The following is a 22,554-nucleotide window of genomic DNA, read 5'->3' as shown; positions in this document are numbered from 1 at the left end:
ACTCTTTCTCTCTTCCTCTAATTCCTCATTATATTATTAATTAAAAATCTCTATAAAACCCAGTTGACTTGGGTATTTGAATAATTGGGAATATTTTCCTGGTGACCACCTTATATTTGATTTAAAAACCAAGACACTATAGTGAAACATATTTTCTGCGGTCAAATTTACTCACCCTCTCTTATATCTATCACAATTTATATCTTCCACCATTTTAACTCACTACAGTTTAAGACATCAACCATTTTAAATATCACAATAAAGCAAAATAAAGAATTCTGTCATAGTTCATAGGATTTCCCAGGCATAGACACACTTGTAAAGCAAAGGCACAGAGATGGTAAAAGTCACCAAAAATGTGGGAGAACAATTATTCAGTTTGCTTGGAGTGTGAAATACATGGAAAGTATCACACCTAGCAGATTGACTAACATGACAGCTATGGAAAGTAATGAATGCTGGAGGGGATGTGGCAAAGTGGGGACACTAATTCATTACTGGTGGAATTGTGAATTGATCCAGCCATTCTGGAGGGCAATTTGGAACTATGCCCAAAGGGTGATAAAAGACTGTCTGCCCTTTGATCCAGCTATAGCACTGCTGAGTTTGTACCCCAAAGAGATAATAAGGAAAAAGACTTGTACAAGAATATTCATAGCTGCACTCTTTGTGGTGGCCAAAAATTGGAAAACAAGGGGATGCCCATCAATTGGGGAATGGCTGAACAAATTGTGGTATATGTTGGTGATGGAATACTATTGTGCTAAAAGGAATAATAAAGTAGAGGAATTCCATGGAGACTGGAACAACCTCCAGGAAGTGATACAGAGCGAAAGGAGCAGAACCAGGAAAACATTGTACACAGAGACCGATACATTGTGGTACAATCGAGGGTGATGGACTTCTCCATTAGTGGCAATGCAATGTCCCTGAACAATCTGCAGGGATCTAAAAAATACTATCCACAAGCAGAGGATAAACTGTGTGAGTAAAAACACTGATGAAAAGCAACTGCTTGACTAAAGGGGTTGAGGGAATATGACTGAGGAGAGACTCTAAATGAACACTCTAATGCAAATACCAACAACAGGGAAATGGGTTCGGATATGGCTGGAAAAGTAATGTCATACAAAGGAGTTTGAATCTTACTTGATGGAAAACAGGAAAAAAATTGAAAAGTGGTTGTTATGGGCAGGAAGGATAACCTTTTGGGGTTCGGGAAGGATGCCTTTTGCAAGCATGTAATGACTCCAAAACTTGGCTTAAAAACAAAAAGAGATTTATTAATTTAGAAAGTAATGTTGAGAGTGGCCAGGAGGATAGCAAGGTAGAATAGCAAGATGGGGAGCAGTTCCCTGGGAGGACAGCATGAAAGGAAAGGCTGTTCCCTCATGGGGACAGCATGGATGGAGAGGCTGTCCCCCAGAAGGCATCAGTTCTGGGGTTTATATACTCTTTAGATACTAGGTCCGGGTGTGGGCATGACTTGGAGTGCTAGACCCTCAGGCACTTGTTGGGGTGGGGTGGTCATCTGACTGGGGTCTGCCTGGAGGCATAAAGATTCATCTCTTTGTCCCCCTTAAATCTAGAGGACAAAAGAGGGTAAATATCTCAGGACCCTAGGGGGGTCATTGGGTGTTTCTAGGTTAAGAGTCACAAGGATGCAAAGGCAAGGGAATTTCCCTGATAATAGTTGGCCTGGGTTTCTGGGGGTACAGTGCCCATGCTGGTGGTCTGATATAATTAGATTGACATTAAAAAACAATTAGATTGATAGTGTTTGGGTTAATAATATAGAGGAAAAGATAGGAGAATAAGACCAGTTAGGATACTCTGTGTAGGTGGCTGGTAACTTGGATCTTGAGAGCAAAGGTGACAATGGCAAAAGAGGATGGGCAAAAACACAAGTGATGTTAGAAAACTAGAATAGACATTATTTGATATAAGAAATGGGATGGAGGAAAACAAATAGAGGCCTGAAAGAAAATTGTCAAGATTTTGATGTTTCTCTTGTTCTTGACTCAATGAAGATCCCATTATGATACATTAAAAATACTCAGATCTCAAATGTTCCCTGGAAAAGACATTAAAACATAAAACAATTCAATATACATTTCATTCGATACCTACCAAATAAAAATGCTAAATATGTGCTGGTGACATGGGCACTGTACCCCCAGAAACCCAGGCTAACTATTATCAGGGATAACTCCTTTGCCCTTGCATCCTTGTGACTCTTAACCTAGAAACACCCAATGACCCCACCCAGGGTCCTGAGATGTTTACCTTCTTTTGTTCTCTAGATTTAAGGTGGACAAAGAGATGAATCTTTATGCCTCTAGGCAGACCCCAGTCAGATGACCACCCCACTCAACCAAATGCCTGAGGGACTAACACTCACTCTGGTCTTGTCCACACCAGGATCTATCATCTAAAGAGTATATAAACCCCAGGACTGATGTCGTAGGGGGGACAGCCTCTCCATTCATGCTGTCCTCCCAAGGAACTGCTCCCCATCTTGCTGTTCTACCTTGCTATCCTCCTTGCCACTCTCAACATTACTTCCTAAATTAATAAATCTCTTTTTTGTTTTTAAGCTAAGTTTTGGAGTCATTGCATGCTTGCAAAAGGTATCCTTCCCAAACCCCAAAGGTTATCCTTCCATGACCATAACACTGGGAACACAAAAGGAAAAAAATGACAGTGATTGCATACGTCAAAGAACTTACAATCTGACATGTAAGTACTTGAATCTAACATTAACTCGAAGTAAATATTTTCTAAAAATCTAACATTTTATTAGACTTGGGAACCAAGTTCTCTCTGTCTACATATACTTCTTATAACTGCCCTAATAATGATAAGTTTCTTTGGAGTTACAAATGTCACCTTCCTATATAGGAAGATAAACAGTTTAATCTTGCTGAATCCCTTACAATATTTTCCTGCTTAACTTTTTATGTTACTCTTGGGTCTTGTATTGAAATTCAAATTTTCTGATCCTTTCAATAGTAATTCTTGAAAGTCCTCTGTTTATTTATGGATCCATTTTTCACTGGAAGGATTATCTTCACTTTTGCTGAGTAGGTGATTCTTGATTGTCATATGCTAGTTCCTTTGCCTTCTGGAATACCATATTCCAAACCTCTTGATCCACTAATGTGGAAGCTGCTAGATCTTGTGTTATTCTGACCATGGCACTATGATCTTTTAAATGTTTCTCTTTGCAATATTTTCTCCTTAATGGGGGAACTCTGGAATTTTGCTTTAATATTCCTGTGAATTTTCATTTTGGTACCTCTTTCAGGTACCAAATTGATGGATTCTTTCAATTCCTATTTTATTCCTTGATTCTAGGCTATTAGAAAAGTTTTCCATGATAATTTCATGAAATACGATGTCTAGGCTCTCTTTTTTTATTATGACTTTCATTATTAAGAAACACCATAGATGATTATGGTCCATGGGATCATGAACTGAACAGCAAACAACAATAGCTAGTGGTGATTGCCTGCATCAATATCCAGCAGCAAAAGAGACAAGAAATAGTAATTAGAGAAATAGAAAACCCAGGAGAAAACTTTGTCACATTAACTTAAAAGAGAGTATGCAAGAAAAGAGGAAAATTTATAGCATCTTAGAATACAGGGAGGTCAGGATGAATGATGATTGAGAAAAAGCCATTAGATTAGGCAATTAAAAGATCACTGGTAACTTTGGAGGAAGCTTTTTCCATTGAGTGATGACATTGGAATTTAGTTTAGTTTAATAGTTGGCCTGGGTTTCTGGGGGTACAGTGCCCATTCTCATTGGAGAATGAGAGGGAAAGAAATAGAAGAGTCTAGTGTACATGACTTTCTTACCACTTTAGCTGAGAAGTGAAGAGCTATAGGATGATAGCTAACCAAAGCAATTAGATAGTGAGGAGTTATTAAGGATGGGTTATTTGCAGGCATAAAGAACAGTAGGTAAGGAAAGACTGAAGGTTAAAAGAGGCAGCCTTCTCAAGATGAAAATATTGTATGGTATTATTTTTTCTTCTTTCATCTCCTTGCAGGTTCTTTTACTAATACCATTACCATCCACTTGGGGAAAAAATATAAAATCTTGCAACAAGCAAAGAAAATTCCTATATTGTTCACAATCAAATGTGTTTTTCTTATTTCACATATTTGTTAATCACATCTCTGTCAAGATTTAGGCAGAATTTTTCTTGTTTCTTTGGTATGTCAAATAGAAAAAAACGCAGAACTATTAAAGAGTCAAAATCACTCTTTAATTAAGGGAAAAGGGGTTAGCGCTACTAATATGACAACAGAGCTGCTTCCCATGACTGCACAGTCAAGACACCCTGGTCACTAGCCCCTGGGAGTGCCAGGGACTCAGGATGGACTCTGAGGAACAAAAGAACTTGGGGAACCTATATACCACTCTAGATGACCTGGGGGGTTTAGGATTTGAGGGACAGTTGATTGACTTTACAATGGTAAGAAAGGAAAATGCAGAGTTCCAGAAAGGAATAATAGTGAGGGGCTGATGCCTTATAATGGACACAAAACGGAAAGACTCAGCCCAGGCCTGGGTCACCTTGGTCTTGGACCTTAGCCTAGGGGGAGAAACCATTGGGACAAAAGGGATACTTACATTGGATGAGATTAACTGTTCCCACCCAAACTACCAGGAAGTTCACTGTCTGGTGAAGAGGGATCTTCCCACAGGGGGAAACCTCTCTGGTGACAAGGTCAAAACCTGGGGATTCTACACTCAAACTAAATAAACTGGGGATCTCCATATTTCCACGTTGACACATTCATCAGAATTCTCAAGTTTTTTTTAATTTTTCCTTTTTAATATATCAATATTATAATAGGATTTAATTGTTCCACTCACTTTACTCTGCACCATTTTATTTAATCCTTTCTCAATCTTTCAGAAACCTTCTCTTTCTTCATTTCCTACAGCATAATTGTATTTCATTATATTCATACCATAATTGGCTTAATTCTTACCCATTTGATGGAATAATAATTCCAAGACTTGTTTTGAGGTGTTATTTTTCTTCTTTGATCTTTTGGAGGGTAATTGGTGGGCACTGTTTCTTATTCCATCATAGTGGCAGTCAGAAGTCCTATAGCACATCTTTTAAATTAGTAAGCACCTACTGTATGTTATGCACTTTAACAAAATTCTTTCACAGAACTGTAAATCTCAACTTGTATATTCTTTGAGATTTTCCATTCATGTGTTTGTATAACTTATGTTTTCTATTCCCACATTTTCTAGGCAATAAAATTTTATACTCTTTCAGATCCATTGTTCTAAGATCATATCTATCACTGTTAGTAACTTTGTTTTTAGATTTTTCTATACATTCCTCTCCACCTAAAATGGAAACTGAATAATGAGATCTTCATCTAGGCCTCTCTGAATTCTTCCTCCCTGAGCTCTACTTAAAATAAGAATGATATTAGAAATTAAGTCTTGTTATATTAGTTTAGAGATAAGAAGTAGAGAAGCTGCTTGAGAAAGAATTGGAGCTTCAAACAGAGCTGAAAGTGTCAGTTTCAAGTCCAATGGTTTTTCTGTGACAGCTGCTCTCTGGGTGGGGCAGTTGGTCTCTCTGGCTTGGAGGAAGTAAGGAGCTAAGTGTTTTCTTTTTCCAACTTGGGAAACACTATTGATTATCTATTTCCATTTTTATAGATTGTTTTAAGTCTGAGAAGACCAAAGAAAACCCTGGTCTTTGGTTTGGACTCTGAGTCTGCTGAAACTCAGAGTCCTAAATTGGTTCTTGCTGAGATTCAACAGGCTAGTCTTTGTTATTTTTATAACTTGGAGACAAAGTTAAGAATTATAAGAAATATAAGTGTTACTTTATTTAAAATAGTAAAAATTTGTGTTAGTCAGATCAGGAAAGATCAGTGTAGCCTGTGGAAACAGGAGAAGTGGTTCCTTGTGGAACAAGAAGTTTTATTTGGGTGGAAGTAGAATCCTTAGAGTTAGAAATCCTTTTTATCCTTATATTTTCAATAAATATTTTATTTTTTATAACAAGAGTCTCTTTAGCATCCTTGAGGCTGGCCCTGAAGATGAGTTCACTTATGAGCTTCCCTTCACTTATATAAACTGAAGATACTTTGTAAGCACAATAAGCAGAGTATCTAAATCAGTTTATAACCCATAATCAACCCATTGCTTTATTATTTTTACAATTCTTGCTATTGTTTTATACAATAATGTGATCTTCATGTAGGCCTCTCTGAATGCCTCCTCCCTGAGCTCTATGCTTCAAATCTCTCCTCACTCTGGTCTCACTTTCACAGTTTCCAGAATGATTTTCCTAAGATTGTAGTTCTTTCTCAATAATATCTCACTCACTTCCCCTTATTTCTAGGATCAAATATAAATGCTATTAGTATTAAAAAACTGTCAAAACCTGACACCAACCAATATTTTCATTCGTATTATACATTGCTCACTTGCATATTCTCTTTAATCTAGTGACGCTAGCCTTCTCATTTTTCTACATTCATGACACTCCCCATGTACTGCCAGTCTCTCATACATAGAACACACTTCTTCATTACTTTCAAATCTTATTATCCCCAAGATGTAGTTCAGATTACATCTTCTATATGAAACCTTTCCTGGACTTGCTAATATCAGGCAGAATACCAATTTAAGGACCAAGAAAATATTTCTCTTCTACATGTAAGGAACATGCTGTCCTAAAACTTTACCATCCCCAAAATGGGTAGGGCACATATTTGGAGAATAAGAACAGTGCATATACATGAGGAGGCAAACAGAGCATACATGTTGTCAGGGCACATGTCTTTTTCCTGTGGTCTCACTTAACTGCTTTCTGCTAGTCTCTCGTAATTTTCAGTTATTCAGTCTCTACAGAACCATTTGTTGTTCAATTTTTCCAGGACAGTAGTAGAAGACAGTGTCAATACCTTCTCCATCAAAATCACCTTTTATGTATATTGTATCTATTTTGCATATATTTATATATAGACATGTATTTTTCCCTAATAGTATATATAACCTCCATGAGTAAAGAGACTTTCATTTTTATGCTTATATTCTCAATACATACTTAATTTTTTAAATTACTTGATTCCTTGGAGAAGTATGGATAACTAAAAATTATATGTTCTAAAAGCAAAATAGAAACAAGAAAACTGAATCATGTATATACTTTTTCTAATTATTTTCCCTATTATTCTCTCAATTCTAGCACAGAAAGTTTTCCTACCTTTGGAACAAGAAGGGCAATGTATGCTTGATTAGTGGTCATGACAACTTGAGATTCTCCCATGACTTCATATTCCCTGGAGGGTCCCCAGAAAAGAAGCTATATATGCTAAAGCCATGACTCAGGTTGTACCTAGCTAGGCTTAGAACCATCATCTAAATGATATAAAGTAAAATTTTGATAGAGTGAGAAAGTTGAGAGAGAAAGAAGCTTTAAGCGTGGGTCAGGGAGAAGATGGAAAGAAGAGGCAAAAATATCTGCTCTACATTTTATTAATAATTTGGATAAAGGTATAGAACACATGGATATGAAGTTATCCAGTGACATAAAATTAGGAGAAAGAGCTTATATGTAGTATCATATTCTATGAGACTGGGGATTCAAATTGATCTTGAAAGGCTAGAACAATGAGTTAAATCCAATAATATTCTATTTAGTGAGGGGGAAGATAAGGCTTATGTTTAGGTTAAAAAATAACTTTTTAAGTGGGGAATTAGGGAAGTATAAATAGATAGCAATTCATTTGAAAAAAATCATGTTCATAGTAAAGCTGGGAAATGCAATAGGTAAATAGTTTGTTGAATTTTATTAAGTTGAAGTTTTAAGACAGAACATTGTATTATACATGCTCAGATGGCACTAAGACAACCATGGAACACAAAATGAAGAGGGTGATTCTAGAGGGCCTCTGTATTTCACCTTGCCCAGTGCATAACTGGAGTATTAGCTTTATACCATAGCTTGATTATAAAATACACATTGGAGTAAATGAGAAAAGACCAACCAGAATAAATTATTGGATCATAGACTTAATGGAGGATCAATAAAAGGAACCAAGAAATTGAGCATAGAGCAGAAAGTATTTAGGAAGAGACATGGTACTTGCTTTATATCATTCAATGAATTTTTATGTGTAGGAGAAATTAGCCTTGTTCTGATTAGCATTGAGGGAAGAAATAGGAATTATGAATAGAATTTGCAGAGAAACAGATTTAGATCTATTATAAGGGGGAAAATTGCCTAAAATTAAGTTACTTTTAAGTGGAACAGGATAAGTGAGAATGTAATTATCATTGTTATTATTAGAATGACTATAATAGCTAACATATCTTTCTATTTAAGTGACCCAAAGTACTCTATAAGTATCATTATTTCATTTGAATTTCATCACAACTCTGGATGAATGCTGCCATTATTCTAATTCTATTCTGATCTTCATTTTTATCACAATTTTACAGATGAGGAAATTGAGGCAGGTTGATCAAGTATTTGTTCAGGATCATGTAGATAGTAAAAGTCTGAGACTAGATTTGTACTTGAGAATTCATGATTCCAACTCCAATGTTCTATCTTGTGCAATTCCATCAGGAATAAGGAGACTGGAATGACATTAACTGTAGAAATAGGGAGGGCTCCTTTTTTTGGCACTGGTTATGTTCAATGATGTCTAGAACTCTTTCCAATTTCCTATTCTCTGAAAAAATAGGTGATACAGAGTTCAAAGGGAAGAGGAATGAATACTAGACTGAAGAGCAATGAGATGGAGAATGGATGTGGAAAGGTAGGTGATGAAGGGGGTGTTTGAGGGTGGGAATTGTGACATAAAAAGTGTGATGAAATGGAACAAATTCTGCACCTTCCAAAAAAAGTAGAACCAGGAACTAGACTGAAGAAGGAGGGCATAGAGAATAAAACTGATTAGAGGGAAGAGACCAAGGATAGGGTCAGTAAAGAATGTCAATGTGGAACAAGTAGCCCATGATTCTCATAAAGGTCTGGAGTGAAAAGCCATTTCTTAGCAGGTCAAGGTGACTAGATGAAATCTGATATATTTGTCTCTTTTGCTTTAACCAGTTCACCTCTACCTTTTTTGTGGAGAGATCTATTATTAGTTTTTTTGTTTGTTTGTTTGTTTATTACTAGAGTATCAGCTCTACCCTGTTCAAGAAATAGGTGAATGACGCAAAGGAACTAAAAGAAATTAGAGAAAGAAAAGGGAAACCAAGTCAATGTAGGTCACATATATGGATTCCGGGAATCTTCAGACTGGTTTAGGAGAGGAGTGAGACTAGGTTGTAAAGTTACATTAGCAAGCTTTTAGATTTCTCCAACTTAATAATGTTAACATCCAGATTCTGGGCCCTGTCACTTCTCTTAGATTCTTTGTTTTTCTTGAGGTTCTTAGGGAAAAAATTATTTTTGAAAAGTTGTAATCTTTTATAAACAATAGGGAAAAAGGATAAAAAAGGATTCGTCAGAAGGGGCTGGTAGTGAGGATTCCTCCTCTGTTTCTAGGAATTGGTGGTGAGTCAAAGGCTGGTCATGATTCAGATTTAAGGAATTGAGTAGGAAGGACTTTGAGGGGAATATAAAAATTGGAACACATTTACAGTTTGGATTCCATCTCTGTGACCCCTTTCCTTTTGCATATCACATTATAAAGAGGGTGAAAGATTATGTGTCAAAAAGAGGACAAGTAATCCCCTCAGAAAAAGAGTGGATAAGAGGAGGTTATAGAAGGGATGAAGGGGCCAGAGAAGTGGAAAGAGACTTATTCTCTAAAGTAGACTTTGCAGTCTGAAATTTGCAAAGAAAAGGATAGCCAATTTGAAGGGGGAAACAAACAAACAAACAAAAACATCAGAAATTCTGAGAAACTGACTTTCTTTTGGTCTCTAGGGCAGTCATTAACACTTTGGACTATAGTAAATCTTTACAGAATGTGGTCTCATCTCATTCTATCCTTATACAGAAAACATTGGACATAATACTTTAGAGGAAAAGAAGCAGGTAGGCTATTAGAACATTATCCTTTCACTCAACTAGGGAAATCTCTTCACAAGACTCAATACAGAATCTCTCAAACATATGCTAGTAAGCACCTGCCTTACTTTTCTATAATAAAGGAAAAGTACTTTATGTATGCCCTTCATAAGATTTAGAGTGAAAAAAAAAGATACATTATCATCTTCTAATCGAATAATCCCCTCATTTTATAGATAAAGATCCTGACTCTTAGAGACTTGCCATAGTTGGAGCAAATAGAGGAAATAGCCAAGTCTCAAACCCAGGTCCTCTCACTACAAATTCAGCATTTTTTCCACTACCCAATGATATTCACCTCTATTAAAAATAGCAAGCACATTGGAGTTAAAAAGAACATTTTTTTTCAGGACATGGTTACACAACACTTAATTAATGAGATGGAAGTAATCAGGTTGCCAGAATTTTAGCCTGTAGTATTTATTGAATTGAACTAAGCTGAAATGAATGAATAAGAAAGATGACTTATTAAAACATGATAATTCATCTCATACTTTTCTGTTAGAGAAGATATGAATTAGAGAATTACATAATTAGACTTTCTCTTAAAAAATGATTCTTTGTCTTCTCCATTCTCTTTCACCTTCCCTTGTATCAAACCCTCAGGGGGTCTTCCTGACTCCAGGCAACTAGGAGAGTAATGGATCCTTTTTTGTGTTTTGTTTTGATTTTGTTTTCCTGTTCCATACTGGTAACTTAGGCTGTCTTCTTGTCTTTTTCCTGATAAGTATGAAAACTGAAATATTACTTTCCTTTATGACTCAAGCATCTTCCAAAAGGTCTTTGATACCCTGACATTCTCAATAGTTTCTGACTTTTCATTCCTTAAAACTATATGTTTTTATTGTATTCATATCCCCAAACATTGAGTAGATGGCTCAATTAGCTTCACACCTAAAGCAGAACTCCCCATTCCCCCCCCAAATTCCTTTCATTTGTTCTGTTTCTTGGAAATTCTGCTACCCTATAGAAAAAGCCCTAACCTATCAGAAAATATTAGGTGTTAACATCTGAACTGCATTGTTCTTAAAGTATTATCCTAGTTGATGAGTATGATATTGTGGAAATAGTTTATTAAATTTAAACAAAACTCTTGAAATTAATGTCATATATTTTTGGTATTGATGATGGAGTGATATCAGTTAGATGATAATTAAATCAAATGTGCTTCAAGCTGGTTCATTTTGAATGACTTGACTCTGAGTACTTGTTAATGATTCAGTGTCAAAACAGAAATAGTTCTCCAAAGGTGTACACTAGAGAATCTATGCTTGGACAATGTTGTTAAATAGTTTTATCACTGACTTGGAATAAGACATAGATTATATACTTTTAAAATCTGCACATGACACAAAACAGAAAAGAATCATTAACAGACTATAAAATGAAATCAATATCCAAAGGGTCTTAATAGGTTAGAGTATAGCATTGAATTTAATGAGATAATATTAAGTAGAGATAAATTAAGTCTTTCATCTGAGTATGAAAACAATCAACTTTACTATTGAAAGGCAGGAGAAGTATATTTAGACAGAAGATCTAAGAAAGATCTGGAAGGGGGTATTGTCCCTGCAAGTAAGAGTCGGTGTGCCACATAGTCAGGAAAAAAAATGCTATCTTGAGCTTCATTAAGATGGCATAACTTTCAGCCAAATTGAAGTGATAGTCCCACTATACTCTGTTCTTATCTAGACTCTAGTCTTTAATTCTAGGCACCATGATTTAAGAAGGACATTTGTAAGAGTGATAGTGTCATCAGGAGAACCAGGATAGTGAAGATCTTGAAAACACATGATATGAGGATTCTTTAAAATAACTGATCATGTTTAGCCTAGAGAAGAAAAGACTAAGGGGAACATATGATACTGAAGATATTTTCAAAACTGCAAAATGGTACTATGGGTTAGCCTTTGGCATCATTGACAGAACCAGATGAATAAAATGAGCCACAGAGTTGTTAAGTGAAAACGTAATATCATATGCATAATAAACAAAGCCTAATTGCAAACCAGGACTCAAGTCCAGTATTCACTTAAATTGTAATGATATTTATGAAATTATAGAGTTGGTGTTTGATGGTTGGGTCTGTACAAGAATGGAATGAAATGGATAATTTTTGTGAACTATCTAGCCATTCCCAGAATAAGAGGAGATGAAGGAGATAGACAAAGTGGGAATATAGAAGATGAGTGACAGTATTCTCTATAAGGAAATAGAACAGTGATTAAAAAGTCTATCAAAACCCTTAGTACACCTGATCTTTCTTTTCTTGTAGGAGTGATCTGGTATGAGATGGGATTGTGGCTCTGTGCAGAAGCTCCATGGCTGACTTCAATGTCAGTAGTTCCCTATCCACCACATTTTATCTCACTGGAATCCCTGGCTATGAGGTAGCACATCATTGGATCTCCATCCCTTTCTGTGTCCTCTACCTTATTGGGATAATAGGCAACTGTACCATCCTTCATATTGTCCGGACTGACCCAAGCCTTCATGAACCCATGTACTATTTCTTGGCCATGCTGTCCCTCACTGATATGGGCATGTCCCTTCCCACTCTTGTAACTCTCTTTCGAGTTCTATGGTCCATTTCCAGGGAGATTGAATTCAACATTTGTGTAGTCCAGATGTTTTTCATTCATACTTTCTCCTTCACAGAATCAGCTGTGCTCCTAGCAATGGCTTTTGACCGCTATGTAGCCATTTGCAACCCATTGCGCTATGCCACTATCCTCACACCACAGCGCATTGCTAAGATTGGAGTGGCAGCTTTCCTTAGGAGTGCATTTTGCATGATTCCACTTTTGGCCCGCCTAGCATACTTCCCTTTCTGCCATTCCCATGTCCTTTCTCACTCCTACTGCCTACATCAGGATATGATTCGCTTGGCTTGTGCTGATACCAAGTTTAATGTTATCTATGGGTTGGTTTTAATCACTGTACTATGGGGATTTGACTCCTTGGGCATCTTGGTGTCCTATATCTTTATTCTCCGTTCTGTGCTGAGCATTGCATCCCGGGAGGAGAGACTCAAAGCCCTCAACACATGTGCCTCCCACATCTGTGCTGTTCTCATTCTCTATGTGCCTATGATTGGCCTGTCCATTGTTCACCGTTTTGCAAAAGATGCTTCTCCTCTTGTTCATATTCTCATGGCCCATATCTACCTGCTGGTCCCCCCTGTGCTAAATCCTATCATTTACAGTGTGAAGACCAAGCAGATTCGCAGAGGGGTCATGCGTCTACTTGCCCCTAAAAGGATTTGTTCTATCCTCGAGTAGGTATTGCCAAGCAAGAATCTTCAACACTTCTGTCCCTGTGATAGACTGAGAATCAGGACTGAATGTCTATGGGAGCATCATTACCCTTCTTCCAACCACATGGAGTTTACCTGGGAAGAAGAGAAAATAGGGAACTACCTACAGGAGTGGTATAAAATTCAAATAGAAAAAAGATCCCAGTTGCCTTCAAATTGAATTAGGAACCCCCAAATTAACATCACCTATGTTTTATTGCATTTTTATTCATTTCAAACATTTGAAATTAATCATTTTTCATTTAAATTTTAATCTAGTTCAGATGGTGGTCCACAGTTGTGAGTCTGATGACTGATCTACAGTCATTCTCACAAAAACTCTTGACACTAGTCAAGAAAATTTTCTTACTTTTTTTCACTTTCAAGGTTAACTCTTATCCATGGTTATTGGTTTCTTCCACATGAAATATTTTCTCTTCTCACTACTTTTTGACAACTTACTTGCTAATGTAGCATTACAAGTTTATAACAGCTGACAATTGCCTATACCAAAGCTGTTTTATGTCACCCTAAAGTAGCAAGCCAGAATTGAGGCAATAGTTTTGGATATGAAGTCCTTGTTACCACTAGTCCATGCGAGTACAGTCCAGGGCAAGATATCAATTCATTGATTAGAAGAAACATATTTGTTCCAAATTATCGCTCCATTTCTTATTTAGCTTGGATTCCAGTTTGATGGCTGAAGGTTTATAACCTCCTCCCCCATTCAACCCCTCTCTGTAAATGGAAGAGATAGAGAGACATTTGGCTACCAAATTAATTGAATTTTAGAGGTCTGAAGCAAGGACCTCAATCCCCTGATCCATAGTTCAATCACTCTCTTGCCCTCCTATATTACTCATACTTCCTTGTTCGGGCATAAGACTTCATAGTTTCTCAATAAAATACTTTGGGACATACAATTTCCCTATAGAATGGGGAATCCAGATAAATTGTTAATGAAAACACCACTGACTCACTCAGGCTTTACTATTCCTATGTATAAAATTTCCCCATTTCATATATTTCTTTTCCAAGAAGCTTCTATTATCTCTTTGAAGTGACCTGCACAGTGATTTAAAGGTTGGCTTTGCAAAAAGTTCATATTAGATGTCTTTTGGTTTTAATGTTTTCAGGAAAGGCTATGAAGTGGCTTCCAAGGACATAAGGATGAAGTAAAGATATAACCAGGATCTAGAAAGGACTATATATATATATATATATATATATTTGGAGAATTAAATGTCCTGTTATTTCTCCACCAGTTTCATACAAAAGATAGGCAATAAAGTTGTGAAATACAAATACTTTTCCCACCAAGGGATATGGTTTCTTGTTTTATTAGAACAAAGTTTCTTCCCACAAGGGACACAAAGAATTCCATAAATAAAGATTTTTGCTTGAATCATGTATGCTGATATGCTTTCCTTCCCTTGGATTCCATCATCAAACATGCCTGTGGAGAGCTAAGGAACTTTATATAATATATATATATATATATATATATATATATTTATATAATACGTATACATGATCATGGCATGTACGTGAATTTCAGGCCAGAGATGGGGGATGAAAATGACTTAATGATCATTCAGTAAAGAAGTTATTTAATTTGGTCCTCTAAGATCCTGCCCTTTAAGCATGCCCTCCTCATCACATAGGAGATTAATTGAGTGTTGTTTTTTCTACCAGAATAAAAATGGCCCCTTGACAATGTTAGTGTAATAAGCCAACTCCATATTCAAGGACTACAAGTAAAACCTCAAAGAATGCTAATTCCATGAAGGGATAGTTCATATTCAAACAGCCTACCTTTTACAGCAGCCTAAGGTAGCTCAGCTCCTGATATAATACAGAACTAATTAGGACTAAGGGCTTTATTTTTTTATAGGGAAGGGAAGGGCCTCTGAAATAGTTAGTTTTCCATATCTAATAAAATGTGCAAATAGATGTAAAAGTTAGCTATGAAGGTGGAAGGGCATACAGCGATAGATTATTATAAGAAATCTAACCAATCACCTCCCAAATATGTCTTTTTTCCCAAGACTCTAACATCCCTCCTACAAATCCTGCATTTAACAGTTAACTGTTACATAGCACTTTTAGTTTATACAATATTTTAATAAGAATCTTGTGAAATAATTTTTTAAAAAGCATAGTTCTATGATTTTCTTATTCAAGAAACTCCCAAGGATTCTGAGGAGAATAAAAATAATTATTCTTTTTTATTTGAAGTGATACAGAGTATAACTTTATAAATTCCTTCCAGAATTATTTTAGATCCCTCATATTTTTTATGTCCCATCCAAACTGATCCACTTAATATTTCCTTTATAACACATTCCATTTCCTGTTTACATGACTCTGTAAATGCTATGCATTTCCATTGTCTGGGAAACTTTCTCTCCTTACCTCAATATTTTGACATTGCTAGCTTCACTTAAAGTTCATCTCAGTTACCACTTCCTACAAGAGACTTTTCTCTATTTTCAAATTTGTACTACACTATCTGTTATCTTATAATTATTTTTGTAATCACTTGTATGTGTATATTTTGTTTTCCCTGAGCCAATAAATTTAAACTCTCCTATTCCCTCCACTTTGTTAATTTTTTCATATTCTTCCATTTTTCAAAATGTGCTCCATTTCAAGGCCAGTTTAATGCAATAAGTTCTTCCAATTAATTACCTTGAACTTAATTACTTTCTCCCTTTGGAACTTTTGTAATTCTTGTTGCTTGTACCATGAAGTTAATTTTGGTGTGATTCCTCTTCAAAGTAATCTGTACAATCATGAATAATATGTTTAATGTTTTATACTTCCCCTACATGCCCAATTTCTTACATAGTACATAATACAAGACTGGATACATGACTAACAAACACCTATTTGATGGCAGGTATCACAATTTAGAAGAGCACTTTCATGTCAGAAATGGATTTAATTTCCAGGTGTTCTGCTTTTCACTACCTAAATAATCTGACCCTTAGTTTTATAATCTGTAATAAAATGGGGTTAGATTTTAATCTCTAAACTAACTTCCAGATTTAATTCATAAAATAATCTAATGCCCCATATGTGAGGTATTCGCCCTCAAGGTGTCCCCTTAATTATATGGAGGTAATACTAAGTATATTTCAATGTGGTGCCTTTGACAGGGATGGGAAATGGAGAATTAAGTGTCCTGTTATTTCTCCACCAGTTTCATATAAAAGATAGGCAATAAAGTTGTAAAGTACAAATACTTTTCCCACCAAGGGATATGGTTTCTTGTTTTATTAGAACAAAGTTTCTTCCCAAAAGGGACACAAAGAATTCCATAAATAGAGAACTTTGCCTGAATCACACATGCTGATATGCTTTTCTTCCCTGGGACTCCACCATCAAACATACCCCTAGAGAGCTAAGGAACTTTATATAACTTAGTCTCCCAAGTGAAGCACATAGGAAGGCATTTGACTAGACTGAAAGCAACCATCCTGAAACTGAGTGAGTAGATGTAGGGGAAACATTAACCTGGGATGGGAGAAGAAAGGACTCAGGAATAGAAAAGCAAAGAAGAAGGTTTAAGAGTGAAACTGAAAATGTAGTGGAAAGAAAGCAAGGCAATGTCTTAGGCCAAAAGATAGGTGCAATGTTTATCAAAATTGCAGGTGACACAAGGGGAGAGGAGACCTCATAGTTAAAGTGATATAATCAGCATAAAAATGATCTTGGTAGTTAATCAGACAGGCGAAATTAAATTTTCAAAAGAATTCCTAACATTAATTTGTGTCCAAACAAATTTCATGAGAACAGAATAGATGAATCATGAGTAATTGTTATTAAAAAAAAAATCTGAGGGTTTTAGTAATCTACCTGGTCAATCACCAGTGTGATAAGGCAGGCTATTTTGTGCAAAACTAAAGAGTGGAATGCTGTTAATAAGGGAAATGAAGGATTTAGATTAGATTACATCTAAAGTTCTTTCTAATGCAAGATGTTTTGTAAAATCAAATAATCTTACTATAAACTCTGGCTTAGACTACATCTGTGATATTCTGATCTGAATTAATGATTGATAACATACAATCTGGAGGATAAAAAATGTAAGAAAGATAGTAATGAGCTTGACAGAATGAAAGATAGGCTGAAGCAACTGATCATATTTTCTCTATAGAAATAGAAAGTATGATGGGATATGATAGTACTTTACAATTATTTAAAGGACTGCCACTATGATTAGGGATTATATTTATTTTGCTTTCCACCAAAAGCAAAATTAGAAATAATGTGTGAATATTAAAAAAAATTTATTTAGAATGCTACAAGGAAAAACTTGCTAATAATAAGAAAAGTATAAAATTGGAATGTGTTATTGCAAATCACTGGGAATATTCAAAGGGAGAAGGGATATAGTGACTGGACTCACTTTAGAAAATGAGAAGTTTGCAATTTATAGGGGAATTATTCTTGCAACCAATACCCAGAACAACTGAGGCTTCTGGGACTCTTATCCCATTTTAGCATAATATTAAAATGGAAACAAATATAGATGAAGGAGATAGAGTATTTACTGTGAATGGAAAGGGAATAAGAGACAATAAGCTGGAGAGATATTGAATCTAATGTTAACCCCACATGGGGAACCAAGGAGATAAACTATTAAGCACAGTGGTATTAATTCCTTAGTGAAGAGGAGATCCATTTTGAAAATGTAAATCCCATGCACCTTATAATCTTTCCATCTAAATCTACAGTAAAGAAAATGAAATAGCTTGTACTGGTAGAACCCTAGATTTGATTCTAACCAGGGGCTATAGTTTACTTGAAAGACTATGCTTCTTGTTCCCGAGTTCAGAATCAAGGATAAGGAGTCCAGTAATAAATGCAATGATATCAAACTATTCAGAGGTGTAGAAAAATCCTTCTCTTGTTGTTTTCATAGATTTAGAATTAGAAGGGGCCTATCTACTAAAAGAACACATCCATTTTACCCATGAATAAATGGAGGTCTAGACATGTTAAGTAATTTGCCTGAGGCTATAAATGTTAAAATCGGAATTCAAATCCAGAGCACTATATGAAGGATTAATTCCAAAATACTGTCCATTCCTGTCTCACTAAATGTTGTTCTTCAGTTGTTGAGTTCTATTCAACTCTTTGTGACTCCATTTGGTGTTCTTTTGGCAGAGATACTGAAGTGGTTTGCCATTTCCTTCTCTATTTCATTTTACAAATAATAAATTCAGGCAGGCAGGGCTAAGTAACTTGCCATGGGTAGCACAGCTAGTATGTGTCTGAGGCCAGATTTGAACCCAGGGTGATGAGTCTTCCTGACTTTAGACTTGGCACTCTATCCATTTTGGTACCTAACTGCACAATCTCAGTAAATATTGGCATCATTATGGAGTATGTCATAGAAGAAAAATTCATTGCTTACAATTGATAGTAGAAGTCAAGGAAAGGCTTTTTTTTTTTTTTTTACCATGCATACCATGCCTTGGGGAAGCATCAATTACCCCAACAGAAAAAATCTTCATGGCTCAAGTGGGATTATGATTGAACCATGCTTTCCTCCTACTGACCCCATTCCCATGATAATTACTATCTAATACATTGAAAGTACATCATTCTGGTTTCACAATAGGATAATTACTGGAGGCAGGGAAAGGAACATGTGTTCTAGCAGAGAGAACAGAGACATATTATTAGCTAGCAAATGAGATTTAGGATGGACCCCATGTGTATTTTGGATGTCATTTTTATCAAGAACTTGAGAAAATGAAGGTGAAAATGCACAGGTTATGCATGACTGCCTATTCATGTGGAAATAGAAATGTATTCAGAAATTTCATTATTCACATGAGGACAAGGAAGATTCTCTCTCTTTGCCACCACAGGTGAAAATCCATCTATAAAGACAATTTATGATTTGAATAAGAAATAAAAATTATTATAAAAGCCTGCTGAGACAGTATAGTAAAATGAAGGCAAAGATTGACTCAGGATCTTGTTCTCTAGCTATTCTTTCTATAATATCAATAGAAGAATAATAGACTTAAATAAATTAGGCACCCTTGAACTTCAGAACAATTTTATGATTATTAAAAAAAGGGAAGGGGAGAAGGTGAATAGTACAGACATGCAATTTTAAAATGAGGCTTTAGAACAGTATCCAGCTATATAGTGAAAGCTACATTCTAACCGTTAATATGTTTTTTCCATTTTTAAGGGTATGGGATTTTGGCCTTGTGGGGTATTACCATGGCAGTTTTCAATGCCAGTAGCATCCCTTCCTCCATATTCTACCTTACTGGAATTCCTGGTTATGAGGCGATTCACCACTGGATCTCTATTCCCTTCTGTATCCTATACTTTATTGGAATAGCAGGTAACTGCACTATCCTTCATGCTATCCGAACCGACTCAAGCCTCCATGAACCCATGTACTATTTCTTGGCCATGTTGTCTTTTGCAGACATGGGCATGTGCCTTCCCACCCTTGCATCTGTCCTCCGAGTGTTGTGGTCCATTTCTAGGGAAATTGAATTCAATACTTGTGTGACCCAGATGTTTTTTATCCATTCCTCCTCCTTCATGGAATCAGCAGTACTCCTAGCAATGGCCTTTGATCGTTATATAGCCATCTGCCATCCCCTAAGGTATACCACCATCCTCACCCCACAACGTATTGCTAGAATTGGTATAGTTGCTTTTCTTCGGAGCTCCCTCCCTGTCATTCCATTGATGATCCGGCTGATATACTTCCCATTCTGCCATTCCCATGTCCTCTCTCATTCTTACTGCCTACATCAGGATATAATGCGCCTGGCTTGTGCAGATACCAAATTTAACTCTATCTATGGTTTGGTTGTGATTGCTCTATACTGGGGATTAGATTCTCTGGGCATCTTGGTGTCTTACATCTTCATCCTTCGCTCTGTGTTGAGCATTGCATCCTGGGAGGAGAGGCTGAAGGCCCTGAACACATGCGCCTCCCACATCTGTGCTGTTCTCATCCTCTACGTGCCCATGATTGGCCTTTCCATTGTCCACCGTTTTGCCAAGCATGCCTCTCCCCTTGTGCATGTCCTCATGGCTGACATATACCTACTAGTGCCTCCTGTTCTCAATCCCATCATCTACAGTGTGAAAAACAAGAAAATTCGTAGGGGGATCATTCACCTGTTCACCCCCAAGAGAATCCACTCCACTCTGAGGTAGGTACTACTGGACACAATCACATGAAGGTTGTTATTGTGATGGACCTGGATACCAGACATTTCTGCTCCTCATACATGCACACATATATATGCAAGCAAACAGAAAAAAATGCACACGCATACACGCATACTTAATGATATGGTTTATGCAAAAGGGAAACAAAATAATATTGCTAGTAAGAAGATTAAAAAATGAGAGAACCTTTTAGAATCATCTATACATCTGTATTCTATAGATCTTAGATCCTCTCAGATTATTTTCTTCAATATGCTGCATACTAACTAATTGATTTATCTCAAGTTCTATCATCATGCTATATTCTCTCTTTTAATCCTTTCCTAACCTCTCTGAATAAACACATACTTCATTGGATATTTTGGATCTGATATTAAAATATTACCTATGGAAGCTATCTAGTTTCATGTTCTCACCCGTATTAATCTATTCCTCTGAAGAACAAAAGTCATTTTCCATCCAATGAATTCTTTAAATTACTCTTGGATTTCAAGTGCTAGACTTATATGAGTGGGAGGCAGAACCAATGCTTTTCTCTACTAAAAGCTTGTGTTGTCAATCACATAAAATGCCAAGATTTTGTAGATGAACTTTCAAAGGAAAGTTGAGGAATCAAGTCATTTATGTTGTCCTTTCTCTAACTAAGAAAATGTCTTTCAAAGGAAATGATGGAATAAATATGGTGATCAGGGAGTTAATTTCTAAGGAAACCAAGGAGAGAGTAAGAAAACACCTAACTGCTCTTAATTTCAAGTTACCTGGTCCAAAATTACTCCATTCTCATTTATTTCAAACACTGTTATTTTATTATTATTTACCACTATTGGTTGTGTTTGGTAGATAAAGTAGAAAAAAACTCCAAAAAAAATATTTTCCTGATTTTCAAAAAGAGGGAAAATAACAATGCCTGCAACTGATATATCTGTAAGCTTGACTCTTATTCCTGGAAATATTCTAGAATGTATCATTAAATATATGGTGGGTAGTTCAAGGGTCAAAATAAAGATTTTGACAGAAAAAGAGAGCAGCTGAAATAATTTAAGTTTTAATGAGAATGTAGTCATGTTATAAATTAATATTATCCCTTTAGGCCAGAGAAAAGAAAACTTCTAGAAGCTTTTGACAATTAACATTTTAGTGTAAATAAAATGGAGATAGTAATATAATATAGTAGAATGAAGATAGGAAAGGTGAGAAATATAGGAAAGATGTAGAGAAAGAAAATTTCCTAATGTCTATAAAAGTTATCCTATAACTACCTATAATTACTACCTAAAACAGCCTATGACTGCCAATAACTGCCTATTACTAACAAGGATCCCACAAAGTTCCAACCCAATCAAAACCAACCCAATCAGTGATTAATCCAATTAGGTCTGTCAATAAAGACCAGTCACCTCCCAAAAAAGTTCAAAAAGCCCCAAAGTCCCTCTGAAGGCTAAAGTCAAAAAGCCCTCTCAATAAGCTCAGGCCTACCTTTATATTCCAGCAACTAAATACCAGCTACCAACTCACACACTCCCAGCAGCCCGCTTCCCCACAACTGACCACCCAAAACAACTGATATTGTCCCAGCAGGATGCTCCCTGGTTCCTACTTCCTGTCACTGTGGGCTGGCTAATCCCTACACATCTCTATGGTAAGAGGACCTCCAGGTTCTCTGTTAAATTAAAAAGGAATAAAGAATTTCTAGAAAAGAAGGCAGTATTTATAAAAAAACTATTTTTTTTGAGATATAGTCTGAATCGGAAATCCTCTGAATTGTATAATGAGTAGAACTCTTGTCTTGGAGTCTGAAAAACTTCAGTTTAAACCCATCTCAGAAACTTAGCATTTGTCTAATTATAGGCAAGTTATTTACCTTTTCTCAGACTCCTTTTCTTAATTGGTTAAATATGAATGATAACTGAAGTTACTTTATGTGATTGTTGTGATGATCAAATAAGCTAGT

The 22,554-nt window shown here is 36.1% G+C and overlaps 2 protein-coding genes across 2 annotated transcripts; both read left to right on the top strand.

Annotated features, from left to right (window-relative positions):
* The first annotated feature begins 12,405 nt into the window (after positions 1 to 12,405).
* LOC100021655 (olfactory receptor 51L1-like) lies at positions 12,406 to 13,365 on the top strand. The gene has a single exon (XM_001373705.4). The coding sequence runs from the start codon at positions 12,406 to 12,408 to the stop codon at positions 13,363 to 13,365; it is 960 nt and encodes a 319-aa protein (XP_001373742.3).
* A 5,488-nt stretch (positions 13,366 to 18,853) lies between these two features.
* On the top strand, positions 18,854 to 22,354 carry LOC100021628 (olfactory receptor 51G2-like). The gene has a single exon (XM_056825907.1). It carries the CDS (start codon positions 19,629 to 19,631, stop codon positions 20,586 to 20,588), a length of 960 nt encoding a protein of 319 aa, XP_056681885.1. The 5' UTR covers positions 18,854 to 19,628; the 3' UTR covers positions 20,589 to 22,354.
* Positions 22,355 to 22,554: the final 200 nt, after the last annotated feature.

The sequence above is a fragment of the Monodelphis domestica genome, chromosome 4, assembly GCF_027887165.1.
Source record: "Monodelphis domestica isolate mMonDom1 chromosome 4, mMonDom1.pri, whole genome shotgun sequence".
NCBI lineage: Eukaryota > Metazoa > Chordata > Mammalia > Didelphimorphia > Didelphidae > Monodelphis > Monodelphis domestica.
This window is presented reverse-complemented; position numbering and strand designations above follow the sequence as displayed.